Source organism: Peromyscus maniculatus, chromosome 21, assembly GCF_049852395.1.
Source record: "Peromyscus maniculatus bairdii isolate BWxNUB_F1_BW_parent chromosome 21, HU_Pman_BW_mat_3.1, whole genome shotgun sequence".
Classification (NCBI taxonomy): domain Eukaryota; kingdom Metazoa; phylum Chordata; class Mammalia; order Rodentia; family Cricetidae; genus Peromyscus; species Peromyscus maniculatus.
Window position 1 is genome coordinate 3923979 of NC_134872.1, and position 16530 is coordinate 3940508.

The 16530-nt window shown below is 50.7% G+C and overlaps 1 protein-coding gene across 2 annotated transcripts; it reads left to right on the forward strand.

Moving 5' to 3' along the window:
- Window positions 1–3037: 3037 nt before the first annotated feature.
- LOC143269900 (H-2 class I histocompatibility antigen, Q10 alpha chain-like) lies at window positions 3038–7212 on the forward strand. Of its 2 annotated transcripts, none has more exons than XM_076557287.1 (7): window positions 3038–3233; window positions 3436–3705; window positions 3890–4165; window positions 5681–5956; window positions 6083–6196; window positions 6374–6406; window positions 6761–7212. In XM_076557287.1, the coding sequence occupies exons 1-7, from the start codon at window positions 3038–3040 to the stop codon at window positions 6763–6765; spliced, it is 1170 nt and encodes a 389-aa protein (XP_076413402.1). In that variant the 3' UTR covers window positions 6766–7212. The 2 variants fall into 2 exon arrangements, 1 of the variants encoding a protein (XP_076413402.1); XR_013046695.1 differs by having other exon boundaries at window positions 3121–3233; window positions 3890–5556.
- Window positions 7213–16530: the final 9318 nt, after the last annotated feature.

Here is a 16530-nt window from a genome sequence, read left to right on the forward strand (position 1 = left end):
TCCCTGAGGTTCTCTCCTTCTTCCTATGTTTCAGAATCTAATCCGGGTTGTAGGATGGGCAGAGAGGAGGGATCCACAGTGTCTCATCTCAGTCTGTCCTGTTGGAGCTGGGTTCTGCCCAAGGTCCCCTCCCCCTCCCTGGGTCTGGGAATCCTGGTGCTGCCCCTAGTGGTGACTCAAGGATTTACAGGCTGATTATACTCTAGATTTAAGTTTATTTAAAAGAAATGATCCCAAGGACTGAAGAATTGGCTGAAGGGTTAAGAGCACTTGCTGCTCCTGCAGAGGACCCGGGTTCAGATCCCAGCACCCACACCATGGCACACACCATCCATATCTCCTGTTCCATGGTTTCCACTGCCCCTGTGGACACCAGATAGGCACATGGTACAAACACATACAGCCAAGAAAAAACACTCATAGACATACAATTAATGAATCTTTTATAAAATAGATTGTTCGAACACCAGAGTAGGAAATTACTTCACCCCTGCTCAGGTTCCAGCCTCTGCATATTTCTCTTCTACCTTTGTGAACTCCAGTCAGGAGCTCCAGGAACCTTAGCTGAGATGTTTGAAGACCAAGAAGGTGACAATCTCTGTCATGATGCAGCCATCTTTGTCTTGTGAGGGATGATGTCTTCCAGTGCCTGGGACCCAGCAGACATTCATACCCAATAAATGTTTGATGAATGAATAAAAAATAAATAGATCATGGATCAAAGACAGAAAGGCAGGTGGAGAGGGAGGGAGGGCTTTGCTGAGGGGAAGCTCAGGTGACTCTAACCTCAGTGTGAGGGGACCTGGTGCTGCACCCGACACACCAGCATGTGGCCTGAGGTTGTGTTAATCAAGGGAGCTTCTGTAGAAGAGGGAGGTGAGGGTGTGAATTTTCCTCTAGACTGAAACATCCCTGCTGGAGCCAGGAGGAGCTGAGGAGGTTCAGGAAACACAAGAATCTACAGGTTCCCGGAGCTGACACAATATAGTGCTTCCCTCTCAGGGTTAAACCAGCTGCAGTTCCTGAGGGAGAGGAGACTGTTGAGTGGAGCTGCTGGGAGCTGTGCAGGGGACTGCAGTGATGCAGCTGGGTGAGTGACATGCACACTGGGGTGGACAGTTCAATGGTTATCCCCTGACTCACCCAGGCTCCTGTGAGTGACCAGTGAGCTCAGGGTTCAACAAGCTGACCCTGGATGGATGTTTTCCTTGGTCAGCTGTCACTGTCTCCATCTGGGGTGGAGGAAATCCACTCCTCAAGCAGAGGACACAGCAGTGTCCGTTGTGATCAGCCCACAGTGTCTGTTCCAGATGTGAGATGAAGTCCTGTTTCTAAGACACACTGGGAAGTGATACAGAATTTCTGGTCTCCTGGAGCAAGCACTGTGGTGGGAAGATGCCTGTGATACAGTGTAAGGGAATCAACAAGGATAGGTTGTGTGGGGAGGTGAGGGCAGAAGGGAAGGTGTCCAAAGCGCAGGGGAGAGGAACAGGGTAGAGAGCTGTTATTTTTTAGATTTTTTTTTTATGTGTGGCATACTGGCACATACTTTATTCCTAGCACTTTGAAGGCAGTGGAAGGTGAATCTCTGTGAGTTCAAGTCTAGCCTGATCTACATAGTGACACCGTCTCAAATTTTATTTTTTTTAATTATGTGTTTGTGTTAATTACTTTTCTGTTGCTATGATAAAACACCATAACCAAAGCAACATTTAGAAGGGTTTCTTTGGGCTGCAGCTCCAGTGGATAAGCGTACATCACTGCAGACATGTAGCACCAGAGCTGCAGACATGGCAGCTGGAGCAGGAAGCTGAGAGCTCACAGCTTCAGTTGCAAACAGGAAGCAGAGAGAGCAACATGGAGGCAGATGGTTTGACTCTCACAGCCCCTCCTCCCCAGTAACACACTTTCTCCAGCAAGTCACAGCTCTTAAACCTCCACCTCCCCAAACAGCACTGTGGTGTTATTGTGTTCCTCAAAATATTGAGCACTCTATTAAACTTATCTGGGGTCAGAGAACAGAAGAGCCACTAGATACAGAGGCCAGAAAAGAGTGGCACACACGCCTTTAATCCTAGCATTCTGGAGGCAGAGATCCATCTAGATCTATGTGAGTTCAAGGCCACACTGCAAACAGCTAGGCATGGTGACTCATGCCTTTAATTCCAGGAAGTGATGGCAGAAAGCAGAAAGGTATATAAGGCGTGAAAAACCAGGAACTAGAGCTGGTTAAGCTTTTAGGATTCAAGCTCTGATCAGCTGAGTGCCATTGGGATAAGGACACAGAGGCTTCCAGTCTGAGGAAACAGGATCAGCTGAGAAGTTGGCCAGGTGAGGTGGCTGTGGCTTTTTCTGCTTCTCTGATCTTCCAGTGTTGACCCAATACCTGGCTTTGAGTTTGTTTTTGTTAATAAGACTCTTTAAGATTCCTGCTACATAGTACCACCAACTTGGGAACAAAGTTCAACTACCCAGTACATTCTCACTGAATCTACCACAGTAGATGTGTGGCATCCATGCGGGTGTGGTCAGGTGAGTGCAGAGTTCCTGGAGTTCAGAAGAGGGTGTCATCCCCTGGGTGTGGGTGCTGGGAACTGAACTTGGTTCTGGGCAGGAGCAGAAGGTGTTCTCAGAGTCTAAGTCATCCCTCCAGCCCTAAAAGTGCTGTTTAAATAGGTGGCTGTCATTCAGAGGTGACATCTGAGGAAAGATTTGAAGATCCTATAACATCAGTCTTTGACTTCTTCCTTTCCAATTTGTATTCCCTTGATCTCCTTAAGTTGTCTGATTTCTCTGGTTAGAACTTCCATTCCAAAGTGAACAGATAAGGAGAGAGTGGACAGCCCTGTCTTGTTACTGATTTTAGTGGAATTGCTTTGAGTTTTTCTCCATTTAATTTGATGAAGGCTGTAGGTTTGCTGTGAATTGCCTTGATTATGTTTAGGTATGTCGCTTATATCCCTGATCTCTCCAAGAAGGTCCCCAGTTTCACTTCTCCAGCTCCTGACCTGTGTCAGGTCCTTCTGCCCAGACACCGATGACAAGTTTCCTGTTCGCACCCCCATTGGGTGCCGAGATCCCGGAGAACCAATCAGCGTCGCCGCGATCACGGGTTATAAAGTCCACGCAGCCTGCGGAACTCAGACGCCCCAGATCCGAGATGGGGGCGATGGCTCCCTGCGCGCTGCTCCTGCTGCTGGTGGCCGCCCTGGCCCCGACCCGGATCCGCGCGGGTGAGTGCGGGGTCGGGAGGGAAACGACTCTGCGGGGAGGGCGGGGGCGGCCCCGGGGAAGCCGCGTCCCCGCGTCGCCCAGCCAGACCCTCCCGCCCTTCTCCACCGCGTCCCGAGCCCCGCGCCCTGCTCCCCTCCCGGCCCGCGCACCCGCCCGGGGTCCCGGGAGGAGGGTCGGGGTCTCACCGCGCGCCGCCCCCAGGCTCGCACTCGCTGCGGTATTTGGACACCGTCGTGTCCCGGCCCGGCCTCGGGGAGCCCCGGTTCATCGTCGTTGGCTACGTGGACGACACGCAGTTCGTGCGCTTCGACAGCGACGCGGAGACTCCGAGGATGGAGCCGCGGGCGCCGTGGGTGGAGAAGGTGGAGGCGGAATATTGGGAGAGGGAGACACGGAACGCCAAGGACCGTGAGCAGACTTTCCGAGGGAACCTGAGGACCCTGCTCGGCTACTACAACCAGAGCGAGGGCGGTGAGTGACGGGGGTCAGAGGTCACGACCCCTCCGCGTCCCTACGTCCGGGCCGGAGTCGCCCCGGATCCCGGGCCGGCAGGGCTTACCGCGGGTGGGCGGGCCCGCGGGGCGGGGAAAGATGGGCGGGGCTAACTGCGGCGGGGCGGGGCCGGTGGGCGGGGCTGACCGCGAGGTCCCCGCAGGCTCTCACACCTACCAGCGTAGGTGTGGCTGTCACATTGGGTCCAATTGGCAATTCCTCCGCGGGTACAGTCAGGACGCCTACGATGGCCGCGATTACATCGCCCTGAACGACGACCTGACGACGTGGACGGCGGCGGACACGGCGGCGCAGATCACCCAGCGCAAATTGGAGCAGGCTGGTGAGGCAGAGAGACACAGGGCCTACCTGGAGGGCGAGTGCGTGGAGTGGCTGCTCAGATACCTGGAGATCGGGAAGGACGCGCTGCAGCGCACAGGTGCAGGGCCGCGGGCAGCTCCTCCCTCTGCCTCGGGCTGGGCTCAGTCCTGGGGAAGAAGAAACCCCTCAGCTGGGGTCATGCCCCTGTCTCAGGGCAGACAGTGTCCCTGGGTCTCCTGATCCAGCATGGCAGGGACCGCACTGATCCCCAGGCTCAGCCTTCTCCCTGGACAGCTGCAAATCTGTCTCAGAGGAGGGAGAGGAGATCCCGACCTAACCACAGTGGCTCCTGCAGTCTGCAGCCGCTGTCAGCCATGGCCTCTCCAGGCCGGGGTCTCTGCCCACACCAGGGTCTGTGGAAACTGAGTCCTGTCATCTGAGTGCGTCAGCCTTACACGCCAGGACCGGAAGTCTCCTTTCCTGATGGGAGACATGGCCGCCCAAACCCTAGGCTGATTCCACAGTTTCTAGAACTTTCCGAAGAATACGTTCTCCCATATCCCTGTGGGTGAGGTTTACATCCCTCACACACCCCAATTCTATCCATTCCTGGAACTGTCGTGTGAGCATTTATAGTGTGCCCTGAAAAACTCCTAAATCGTGGAGTTGCCTTTCTTTCTTTCTTTTCTTTTTTTTAGATATTATTTTGCGTTGAGACAGTTTTTCTTCTTCACTGGGGTGATATTGTTTCTTCCTCTGCTTGTATTATTTTTTGTATTATTCTCTACAGGTGCAAGGGGAGACCGCTAATCTGCATAATTAGACAAGTTAGGTCAGTGTTCCCTTTAATCAAGAACGATTGCTATGCGTTTAGACTGTTTTCTGCCATATGAACATCAAGAGCCCTCCTGCTCTCTCTCGGCACCAACAAGTCACAGTGTTGCCCCAGTGGATTAGGAATTGAACTTCTTCAGAGACAGGGTCTTCTGCAGCTCCAGGACAGGAGTGACAGGGACGATCCACACACCCCTGTGAGCACCGCTGTGTCCCAGGGAGTGCTGCCCTGGGCTCCACAGCATACTTCCAGGGGTCCTGGTGACAATACCTTGTATCTTGTCCCCAGAGGCAGGGCTTGGGGAGTCATTTTCTCTGGCTGAGTGTCAGAGGTTCACCACATTTCTGCTGCATTTGGTGATGGCTGTTCACTGGACAGACAGTTATGCTGGTCAGCAAGAAGGCCACAGTGATTGTGCCTCAATGGTAGCAGCAGGAGTTGGTGGAACCCTTCATGTAGTCTGTTCTCCTAATTTCTTTTTTTATATAAATTTAATCACATAAATTAATTATTTTCCTTTCCTTCTTCTATTCTTTTACCACCTAACTAATGCTCTAGAACATCACATGAGGAAGACCATGCTGACCTGCTGGCTCATGTGGATTCCCTCTTAGCTACTGAATCCCCGCAGGAAAATGTGCAGTTCTGTGATGAGGAGACCAGCTCTACCTGAGGTCACTAGTGTGATGACAGAATTGTTCAAACAGACACAGTTTAGTGTCAGCATTGGTTTAACTTTGTCCTTGCAGATTTCAGTTTATCTTGTTAATTGTGGAATTTCTTAAATCTTCCACACAGATCCCCCAAAGACACATGTGACCCATTACCCAACACTAAAAGGAGACATCACCCTGAGGTGCTGGGCCCTGGGCTTCTACCCTGCTGAGATCTCCATAACCTGGCAGAGGGATGGGGAGGAACAGACTCAGGACATGGAACTGGTGGAGACCAGGCCTGCAGGGGATGGAACCTTCCAGAAGTGGGCAGCTGTGGTGGTGCCTTTTGGGGAGGAGCAGAGATACACATGCCATGTGCACCATGAAGGGCTGCCTGAGCCCCTCACCCTGAGATGGGGTAAGGAGGGTGTGGGTGCAGAGCTGGGGTCAGGGGAAGCTGGAGCCTTCTGCAGACCATGAGCAGGGTCAGGGCTGACAGCTGAGGTCATGACCCTCACCTTCCCCTCCTGTCCTTCCCTTCCAGAGCCTCCTCAGTCCACTGTCCCCATCATGGCAATCATTGCTGTTCAGGTTCTCATTGGAGCTGTGATCATTGGAGCTGTGGTGGCTGTTGTGAGGAAGAGGAGGAGAAACACAGGTAGGAAAGGGCAGGTCTAGTTCTCTCTCAGCCCCTTTTAGAAGTGTGCTCTGCCTCACTAATGGGAAACATCCACACCCCTCATTGCTCCTGTCTCTAACCTGGGTCTGCTGTCAGTTCTGGAAACTTCCTAGGGTCGGGGTCTTCCCTGGTCTCTCACAGCTTTTCTTCTCACAGGTAGAAGAAGAGAGAACTATGCTCCGTTTCCATGTAAGTGTGGGAAGCAGGATTGTCCCTGAAGCCATTGAAGTGACTGGAGATGTTGATGAGTTCTGGCAATCCATGATAGCTCCTTCAGGGAAATCTTTGGGGCCCTGTTTTTATGTTCATATGTGTGTGTGTGTGTGTGTGTGTGTATGTATGTACGTATGCTACTCTGGGTAGAGACAATTCCCAGAGCTCTGATGTGTCTCTCCCAGGATGTAAAAGTGACATTCTGAGACCTGATTTGGGGAGGGAAAGTGGACATGTTTGGGGTTCAGGGACTACCAGAATCACCTCTGAGTGAGTGGTGGGTTTTGGGTTGTTGTCTTCACAGTGATTGTTCATGACTCTTGTTTGTAGTGTGAAGACAGCTGCCTGTCCTGACAGAGTGACAGAGATGTGCTCAGGTCTCTCCTGTGACTTCCTGAGCCCCTCAGTTCACTCTCAGCAACAGTGTCTGATGTTCCCTGTGACCCTGTGGGCTCAATGTGAAGACCTGGGGAGCCCGGCCACCCCACCACCACCACCACCACCCCCCACCTCCCCCCCACCCCCGCACGCCAGGACCCTGTCCCTGCATTGCCTGTGCTCCCTTCCACAGCCAACCTTCCTGGTCCAGCAGACAGGAGGGGACATCTCCATCCTGTCACCTCCATGCTGCCCTGAACTGCAGCCACGACTCCCTACTGAAAATAAGAATCTGAATGTGAACTTGGTTGTTCACGTCCTTGATCTGACAGGTGGATTGATGGGTAAATTAAAGGATTAAAATACTTAGAGCTTGTGGAGGAAATAAATGGCATCATGGAGAACCTTCCAGAATCTGTGTTCATTATGCTGTGTGTATCTGGTGGACAAGATGAGGCTGTGGGAGCTGAGTGTGAACAGGACTGTGCCCAGGTGGAGCTCAGTCCATTGTTGGCTGTGACATGGTCACTCCTCAGCTCTGTCACCTCCTGGCTCTGTTCCCTTCATCACTTGAACCACATGCTGAGAGTCTGTGATCACAGGGACACTGGGATGACAGAGCCTTGTCCTGTCCCCAGGATTGTGAGCAGCCAGGGCTGCTGTGACAGGTCAGCCTGGGCTCTGACCTGGCCATGGCTCTTCACCACATCTTCTCTGTTTATTTCTTGTCTTTTTAGTTTGTATGGAGGACTAGGCCTGTTCTTGTTCCTGTGAATGGTGCCTGTCTCATTGTCCCTTGGGGTCCCTGAGTGACAGCATTAAGAGGTGTTTGTAGGGCTGGAGAGATGGCTCAGAGGTTAAGAGCACTGACTGCTCTTCCAGAGGTCCTGAGTTCAATTCCCAGCACCCACATGGTGGCTCACAACCATCCATGATCAGATCTGGTGCCCTCTTCTGGCCTGCAGTCATACATGCTGTATACATAATCAATAAATAATTCTTAAAAAAAAAAAAAAAAAAAAAGAGGTGTTTGTTCATCCTTGTCCCCCAAGGCCCAGCTAAGCCCCTGACTCAGGAGACTGTGGGCTGAGGAGATGAACTTCAGTCTCCTGAGCTCCTGCCTCCTTCCAGGCCCCTCCCTGAGGTTCTCTCCTTCCCCATCTTTCAGAATCTAACCCGGGTTGTAGGATGAGCAGAGAGGAGGGATCCACAGGGTCTCATCTCAGTCTGTCCTGTTGGAGCTGGGTTCTGCCCAAGGTCCCCTCCCCCTCTCTGTCTCTGGGAATCCTGGTGCTGCCCCCAGTGGTGACTCAAGGATTTACAGGCTGAATCTACTCGAGATTTAAGTTTATTTAAAAGAAATGATCCTAAGGACTGAAGAATTGGCTGAGGGGTTAAGAGCACTTGCTGCTCCTGCAGAGGACCCGGGTTCAGATCCCAGCACCCACACCATGGCTCACACTGTCCATAACTCCTGTTCCATGGTTTCCACTGCCTCTGTGGACACCAGACAGGCACATGGTACAAACACATACAGCCAAGAAAAACACTCATAGACATACAATTAATGAACCTTTTATAAAATAGATTGTGGGAACACCAGAGATGGAAATTACTTCACCCCTGCTCCAGGTTCCGGCCCCTGCAGTTTTCTAGGTTTGTGACCTTGAGTCAGGAGTCCAGGAACCTTAGCTGAGATGTTTGAAGACCAAGAAGGTGACAATCTCTGTCATGATGCTGACATCTTTGTCTTGTAAAGGATGGTGACTTCCAGTGTCTGGGACCCAGCAAACATTCATACTCAATAAACTTTTGATGAATGAATAAAAAATAAATAGGATCACGGATCAAAGACAGGAAGGCAGGTGGAGAGGGAGGGAGGGCTTTGCTGAGGGGAAGCTCAGGTGACTCTGACCTCAGTGTGAGGGGACCTGGTGCTGCACCCGACACACCAGCACGTGGCCTGAGGTTGTGTTAATCAAGGGAGCTTCTGTAGAAGAGGGAGGTGAGGGTGTGAATTTTCCTCTAGACTGAAACATCCCTGCTGGAGCCAGGAGGAGCTGAGGAGGCTCAGGAAACACAAGAAGATACAGGTTCATGGAGCTGACACAATGTAGCGCTTCCCTCTCAGGGTTAAACCAGCTGCAGCTCCTGAGGGAGAGGAGACTGTTGAGTGGAGCTGCTGGGAGCTGAGCAGGGGACTGCAGTGATGCAGCTGTGTGAGTGACATGCACACTGGGGTGGGCAGCTCAGTGGTTATCCCCTGACTCACCCAGGCTCCTGTGAGTGACCAGTGAGCTCAGGGTTCACCACGCTGACCCTGGATGGATATTTTCCTTGGTCAGCTGTCACTGTCTCCATCTGTGATGGAGGAAATCCACTCCTCAAGCAGGGGACACAGCAGTGTCCCTTGTGATCAGTCCACGGAGACTGTTCCAGATGTGTGATGAAGTCCTGTTTCTAAGACACACTCGGAAGTGATACAGAGTTGCTGGTCTCCTGGAGCAAGTGCTGTGGTGGGAAGACGCCTGTGATACAGTGTAAGGGAATCAACAAGGATAGGTTGTGTGGGGAGGTGAGGGCAGAAGGGAAGGTGTCCAGAGTGCAGGGGAGAGGAACAGAGCAGAAAGGTATTGTTTTTTAGATTTATTTTTTATTTATTTATTTATTTATATTTTTAGTGTGGCATACTGGCACATACTTTATTCCTAGCACTTTGAAGGCAGAGGAAGATGAATCTCTGTGAGTTCAAGTCTAGCCTCGTCTACATAGTGACACCATCTCAACTTTTATTTTTTTTAATTATGTTTGTGTGAATTACTGTTCTGTTGCTATGATAAAACACCATAACCAAAGCAACATTTAGAAGGGTTTCTTTGGGCTGCAGCTCCAATGGATAAGAGTGCATCACTGCAGACAATCAAGGCCAGAGCTGCAGGCATGGTGGGGGAGCAGGAAGCTGAGAGCTCACAGCTTCAGTTGCAAACAGGAAGCAGAGGCAGCAACATGGAGGCAGATGGTTTGACTCTCACAGCCCCTCCTCCCCAGTAACACACTTTCTCCAGCAAGTCACAGCTCTTAAACCTCCACCTCCCCAAACAGCACTGTGGTGTTATTGTGCTCCTCAAAATATTGTGCACTCTAATAAACTCATCTGGGGTCAGAGAACAGAACAGCCACTAAATATAGAGGCCAGAAAATAGTGGCACACACGCCTTTAATCCTAGCCTTCCAAAGGCAGAGATCAACCTGGATCTCTGTGAGTTCAAGGCCACACTGGAAACAGCTAGGCATGGTGACTTATAGAAATATGATTAGAACTAAAGATTCTGTTCTAAATGTATCTTATTAATTTTTGTCAAAAGATATATAAGACTTTGGAGATATATAAATGACACATTTCAGATTTCATTCTCTGGCTATCCTGATGCTTTGTTGAGGCTCCAAGGATTCATAATTTTGCTCTGATAAAGTTCACCACTGTTATATTGCTAACATGTCTAAGATTTTGTCTATTAAGAAGGTTCTTATAAGCTTCAGGAGATCACGCCTGCGACGGTGGTGGCGTGAGATCAACATTTGACAACACCCACAAGCCAAGAAGGACTGGGAGGAATACAACCTGACTGCAGTTTATATCGCCCACTTACAAATTTTCTTTTTCTTCTCTGGGGGTGGGGTCAGACTGTCCACAATTCCAAAATTTATTGAGGGAGAAAAGCGTAGGATGCCCCTATTCTGACTGCAACATTTATGATGCCATTTCTTCTGCTAAGGGACAGGTAACTGGGAGAGAATGGAATGGGCAAGCCAAAACGCTGTCTTCTTGTCCCTTGGTGCTGGAATTTCCCTCACCACCTCCCTGGTCTCTGCAGGTCTTGGCAGGAGGAGCCCTGGGTCACTCCCTCATAACAACAGCTCTCCTGTCCAAACAACTTCAGGTAGCAATTGGGGCTTCTGGAGCATCCCTGTCCTCCCTCCAGAGGCAGCTAACCTCCCTTGCACAGGTTGCCCTACAAACCGACGGGCCTTGGACCTGCGAACAGCAGAAAGGGTGGGATGTAGATGTAACCAGCGTCTTATTAAATAAGAAACACAGAACCAATGTAAAAGAGAAAGCCGAGAGGTCAGAGTTCAGAGCTAAAATCTTACCCTTCCTCCTGCGGTGCTCCTAGCTTCCTGAAAGAGACCTACTTCCTGTGTGTCTGTCTTTAGATAGTCTTTCTGTTCTGCGTTCTCATTGGTTGTAAACTCAAATACATGACTGCCTAGTCACTGACTGTAAGTACAGCCCTCCAGGTCTTAAAGGCATGTGTCTCCAATGCTGGCTGAACACACAGAGATCTATGGGATTAAAGGCAGACACCACTACCACCACACTCTTTCTATGGCTCTAATAGCTCTGACCCCCAGGCAACTTTATTGATTAACATACAATTCAAATCACATTTCAGTACAAATAGAATACCACCATAGTGGGACATGCCTTTTTCTGAGGGAAGAGTGTTGTTGTTATATTAACGAGTCTGGATTGGTAGAAACCCAGATAAATAAGCTACATAAACTTAGCCTAGAGCTACATAAGCAGTGATTCTCTGCCACAGCAGATGACTGGTGGAGATCATCCATGTTCTCCCTTTTGATTCCTCTCACAGGACCACTAGTCAGCATCTTGTTATTGGTAACTTTGGGTCCTTTTGTAATTGGCAGGATAACCCGATTCATGAAAAAACAAATAGACTCCCTAGCATCCAAACCTATACAGGTCCATTATCGTCGGCTTCATCTTGCTGATCAAGGCCACTCAGAGCCTTTCAGCGATGACTGTCCTTTGGGAACTGCATGAAAACCCAGAAACATGCAAGCTTGCCCCACTTGGGAAGAGCTTGGGTACCAAGAAAGGTGCGAGGCCAATGGCACTGCAGGGGGAGGACCAAGCTTTCTGCCTCTGGGTCCCCCGAGGAATATCCCTGATCGCATAGGGGTTGGTGTCTAAGGATGAATACATCCAGGGCCCCTCCTCCAGCAAAAGACACCTATAATAAACCGGGAGGATCAGGGCAATGTTTCCCCTCCTTGGTTAACGCCCATCGCCACCAGGCGAATTTGTAGCGCCACCTTGGACCTTCATAAGTAATTAAAAGGGAGGAGATGACAGGAGCCATAAGCCTAAGCGACCCTTGACACACATGCTGCCATATTTGGGCTTCTCTCCTCTTTTCTTAGATCTAGGCCTTGCTTAAGTCTCCATAGCACCAGAACCTCTTCCCACAGATACCAGAACCTCTCCTCAGATATCAGGTGAATGAGCTGCAGCTAAGCAATTAGGCAGTTAGACAAGGGTAGATAGATAACCTTCAGAGCAACATTCCCTGCTGGCCGAACAGCCCATAACTAAGTCCCTTCCTGCTTGCAACCCCCATAACTAAGTCCCTTCCTGCTCATAACCCCCATAATTAAGTCCCTTCCTGCTAACAACCCCCTTTGTCTACCTATGTATGCCTTGAGAGTAAAATAAAAATATGAAGGTTGATCAGATGTCCTGTCTTGCTCTCATTCTTTGTGTCTCTTGTCCCTTTCATTCGCCGGCCCTCCCTTTAGGTCCCTGTTGAAGACCCCGCTGGCCAGGGCAACCCAAGGCAACGCTGCTACTCATCAGGGCAGGAAACGCCTTTTCTAATGTCAGGGTGGCCGGCTCTCCTGTGAGCCAATTCCAGGAATGCAGAGAACCTTCAAACGCAAAAGTCCAAACCCACTGGTCTCCAAGGGGACCATCGAGATGGCTCAGGGGGTTACAGGGCTTGTCCCCAAGCTTCATGACCTGAGCTCGATCCAGGGAAGCCACATGAAGGGAAGAACAAACTCCCAGAAGCTATCCTCTGAGCCTCACACAGGCATCATGACACACGCATCCCCTCACAGAAATAGGAAATCAATGTAACGAAAATCAAGAGGAAACAAGATTTCATGTTGAAGAACAGGGAAAAACAAGTGCATACATTGTGTCTAGTTTTCCTCCAGACTTCCAGTGGGTGAATTTGCCTGTGTCCAAAACCCACACTGTGAGGAGAAACCGTCAGTACTTAAAGTTAAGCCATACAAAGATAATCAAGGGAATGTTAAACTATTTTAGGTGTTTATAGTATTACTGTGTGTGTGTGGTGTGCAAATGTGGGCATGCACCAGCCATGTGTGTGAGTGTACGTGCGTGCATGTGTGTGTGTGTGTGTGTGTGTGTGTGTGTGTGAAGAGAACTTGGGGAAGCCAGTTCTCTCTTTCCACTGTGGGTTCTGGGGACTGAACTAACATGGTCAGACTTGGTGGCAAACCCTTGTACCCATGGAGTCATCTCTCCTGCCCATCCAGTGTGCCACCACCCTAGTTTTGGAGGTGTTGAGGAATTGAACCCAGGGCCTGGGTGTACAAGGTGGGAACTCTATTCATTGAGCCACATTCCCAATATATGGGGGGAAAATCTCAAAGGACAAGGTTTTGTGGTTATTTCAAAGGCTAGCACTAGAGCTTTGGGATAAAGATGTAATCAGAGGCCACAAATTAAAACATAGACATGGGTAGAGTATAAGAAGCACTTTGTCAACACACCCAGTTGAGCTGGGGACCTTCCAGGAGATCCTGGCCACCTGGAAAGTTCCATGTGTGAGTTGTGTTCACATTGTGTTGGTGCTGGAGGACACCAGACCTTCCTGTAGAGTGCTCACAGTGGGCACAGACTCCTTCTCTTTGATCAGTGTGGACATGGCTTGGACTCTGACCCTGAGAACACACAGCTTCTCCTTTCAAACTCTCTCTGCAGGGGGTTGGGGGTGTTGGTGGCTCAGGCCCTGAATGAAGCCCTGAGCTGCAGAAAAAAGAACCACAGGAAACTCAGAATGAAAATGAAGATGATGTCACTTCCAAGGATAAGTATGGGACTGGGGAGATTGCTCATGGATAAAGAGAGCTCACTGCTCCTCCAGAGGACCTGGATTAGGGTCTCAGCTCACACACTCCTGTAAGAAAGGAATATGCCGCCCTCTTCTGGCTTCCTGGGGCACTGCATTCACATGGTGCACGGACACATGGTGGTAAAACTCCCATACACATAGAAATAAATATTTTTTGAAAGAAAGAAAAATAAACGGAGGGAAATGAGATTTCTCTAAAGACAGACCACCCTGAACAGTACTGGGGGTCGGTACAGCACGAGGGGTCACCTCCAAGCCCCTCCTACGTGACTCGAGGGTCCCCTGCACTAGATGTTCACACTGGTCCTGGAGATAAGCAAGGGAAGGGGAAATTGACACAACTCCCCCTGCAGAGTGGCCCCTGACCTGCTGACCTGTGTCCCTGTTTTCTTAATCTTGCAGTAGCCCAGGTTGACCTTGAATTCTTGATCTTTCTGTCTTGTCTCAGCATGCAACGTGCCGGGATCGTGTGTGTGTGTGTGTGTGTGTGTGTGTGTGTGTGTGTGTGTGAGAGAGAGAGAGAGAGAGAGAGAGAGAGAGAGAGAGAGAGAGAGAGAGAGAGAGAGAGAGAGAGAGAGAGAAAGAGAGAGAGATTGATTCTCCACAACTGGGGACTGTGATGTTGAGTAATGTTCTGGGGAGGAGCTTGAGGAGAAATATTCCTCTGCAGTTGAGTTTCAGCCCGGAGATCACAAGGACTCGAGCAAACCACAAAACAGAGTATTAGGGGCTGAAGCGAAAGTCCCTCTCTGCTTAGGGATAAAGGGGCATGGATGACAGCCCCCTGCATCCCCATCATTCAGAGCTCACAGGGGCTCAGGTGGGCAGGGACCTGGACCAGCTCCCATCCTGGGTCCTGCTGCCCCCTGACGGTCATTGGTGGAATCGCGGCTTCCGAGGGTCCCGAGACCCACAGGACAAAGTTAAATGTCCCATCAGCCTGCAGGCTGCAGAGTCCCCAACTGCTGGCGGGTTCAGGAGCCTCCCAGGCTGTCTGGACCACACTGAAGAACAGGCTGTCCTCTCACAGCCCCTCACATCACAGCGTTAGCTTCCTTCTCTTTAGTTGTTGACGGGGCCCGGGATTTAACCCAGGCTTCCTGCACGTTGAGCGCGTCCTAACTGAACCACACTTCAGCCCACTAACTGAGTTTGATGTAACTCACCCAGAGAAAGGGTCCCCGGTTTCTTGTTGAACACCTTTTATCCCAGCCATCAGGAGACACAGGCAGGAGCATCTCTGAGTTCCTGATCCACACAGCAAGTTCAAGGACAGGCAGGGCTATAAGGAGAGACCAGAACACAGGGGTCCCCAAGACTGACACCTGGGGAGGGGCTGGAGTGGGTGGTAAGGTGTGGTGAGAGAGAAAGGACCCCCTACCCTCGCCCCGCACAGCCTAGTACTGTAACGGGTAAGTCTCAGGGAACCTAAAAGCCAGAGAGAATGTAAACGCTGAAACTAGGCCCAAGGAAGGGGGAAAATGGTGGAGGACAGGGCAAGGTCCATAAGGACAGCACTGACTCCGCCCACGAGACACGTGACCCAATCAAGAGTCTTCCCCCTTCCTTTCCCTTCTCTGGGCTCCAACATGCCAGACCCTTAGGTGCACTGGCTCACAGCCGCCACTGGCCAAGGACCTGAACGTAATGGGGGAGGACATGACGCTTCTTTCACCTGAAATTTCCCCCATTGTCTAAGGAACCTATAGACTGCTATCAGCCTGGCGAGCTTCCTGCCACTGAACGACATTCCCCACCCCCACCCACTTTTTTTTTTATTTCTAAAGATTTATTTATCTCATGTATATGGCGGTCTAGCTGCAATACACATTCATGCCAGAAGAGGACACCAGATCCCATCATACATGGCTGTGAGCCATCATGTGATGCTGGGAATTGAACTCAGGACCTCTGGAAGAGCAGCCAGTGCCCTTAACTGCTGAGCCATCTCTCCACCAGCACTTTTACTTTTAAGACCTGGTCCAGGATGGCCTTGAACTGACTCTGTAACCCAAGCAGGTTTTCCATCCCATGCCTCAGTCTCCCAATTAGCTGGGATTACAGGTCTACAAACCACACTGGCTTTTAAGGCTTGGTCAGGGTTGTGGATGGTGGTGGCTCACGCCTTTAGTCCAAGCACTTGGGAGGCAGAGGCACGTGATCTCTGTGAATTCGAGGCCAGCCTGGCCTACAGAGTGAGTTCCAGGACAGACAGGGCTGCACAGAGAAACCCTGACTTGAAAATCCCCAAAAGACTTGGTCAAGGACGTTCCTTCACTCTAGAGCAGTGGTTCTCAACCTGTGGGTCACGACCTTAGGGGGCTGAAAGACCCTTTTATAGGGGTTGCTTAAGACCATCAGAAAACACAGATATTTGCATTAGGGTTCATAACAGTAGCAAAATTAATTACGACATAGCAATGAAAATAATTTTGTGGTTGGGGTCACCACAACGTGAGGAAATGTATCAAAGGGTGGCAGCGTCAGGAAGGTTGAGAAGCTCTGTTCTGCAATTCACTGGGCACATCAGCAGGGCAGCAGGAAGGGCCACATGGAAAAGACAAGACGTATGCTCTGGAGCCAGGTCCACCCCGGCCCCATATGGGTGAAGGGGTGCAGGCCCTCCCCTCAGAGGAGCCGTGACAGCCACTTAGGGGCTCAGACAGACAATCCCAGAGTCGTGTGGACTTTCCCACGGTAGCCTCAGGACAGGGCCCAAAGCTGTCCATGTCCCCAGGCCTTGTGACATGTGACACC

Excerpts from the sequence above, each read along its gene's own strand:
- LOC143269900 (XM_076557287.1), top strand. The coding sequence starts at position 3,038 with ATGACAAGTTTCCTGTTCGCACCCCCATTGGGTGCCGAGATCCCGGAG. Across the intron at positions 3,706-3,889 it reads CTACAACCAGAGCGAGGGCG|GCTCTCACACCTACCAGCGT; the intron begins GTGAGTGACGGG and ends AGGTCCCCGCAG. Across the intron at positions 5,957-6,082 it reads GCCCCTCACCCTGAGATGGG|AGCCTCCTCAGTCCACTGTC; the intron begins GTAAGGAGGGTG and ends CTTCCCTTCCAG.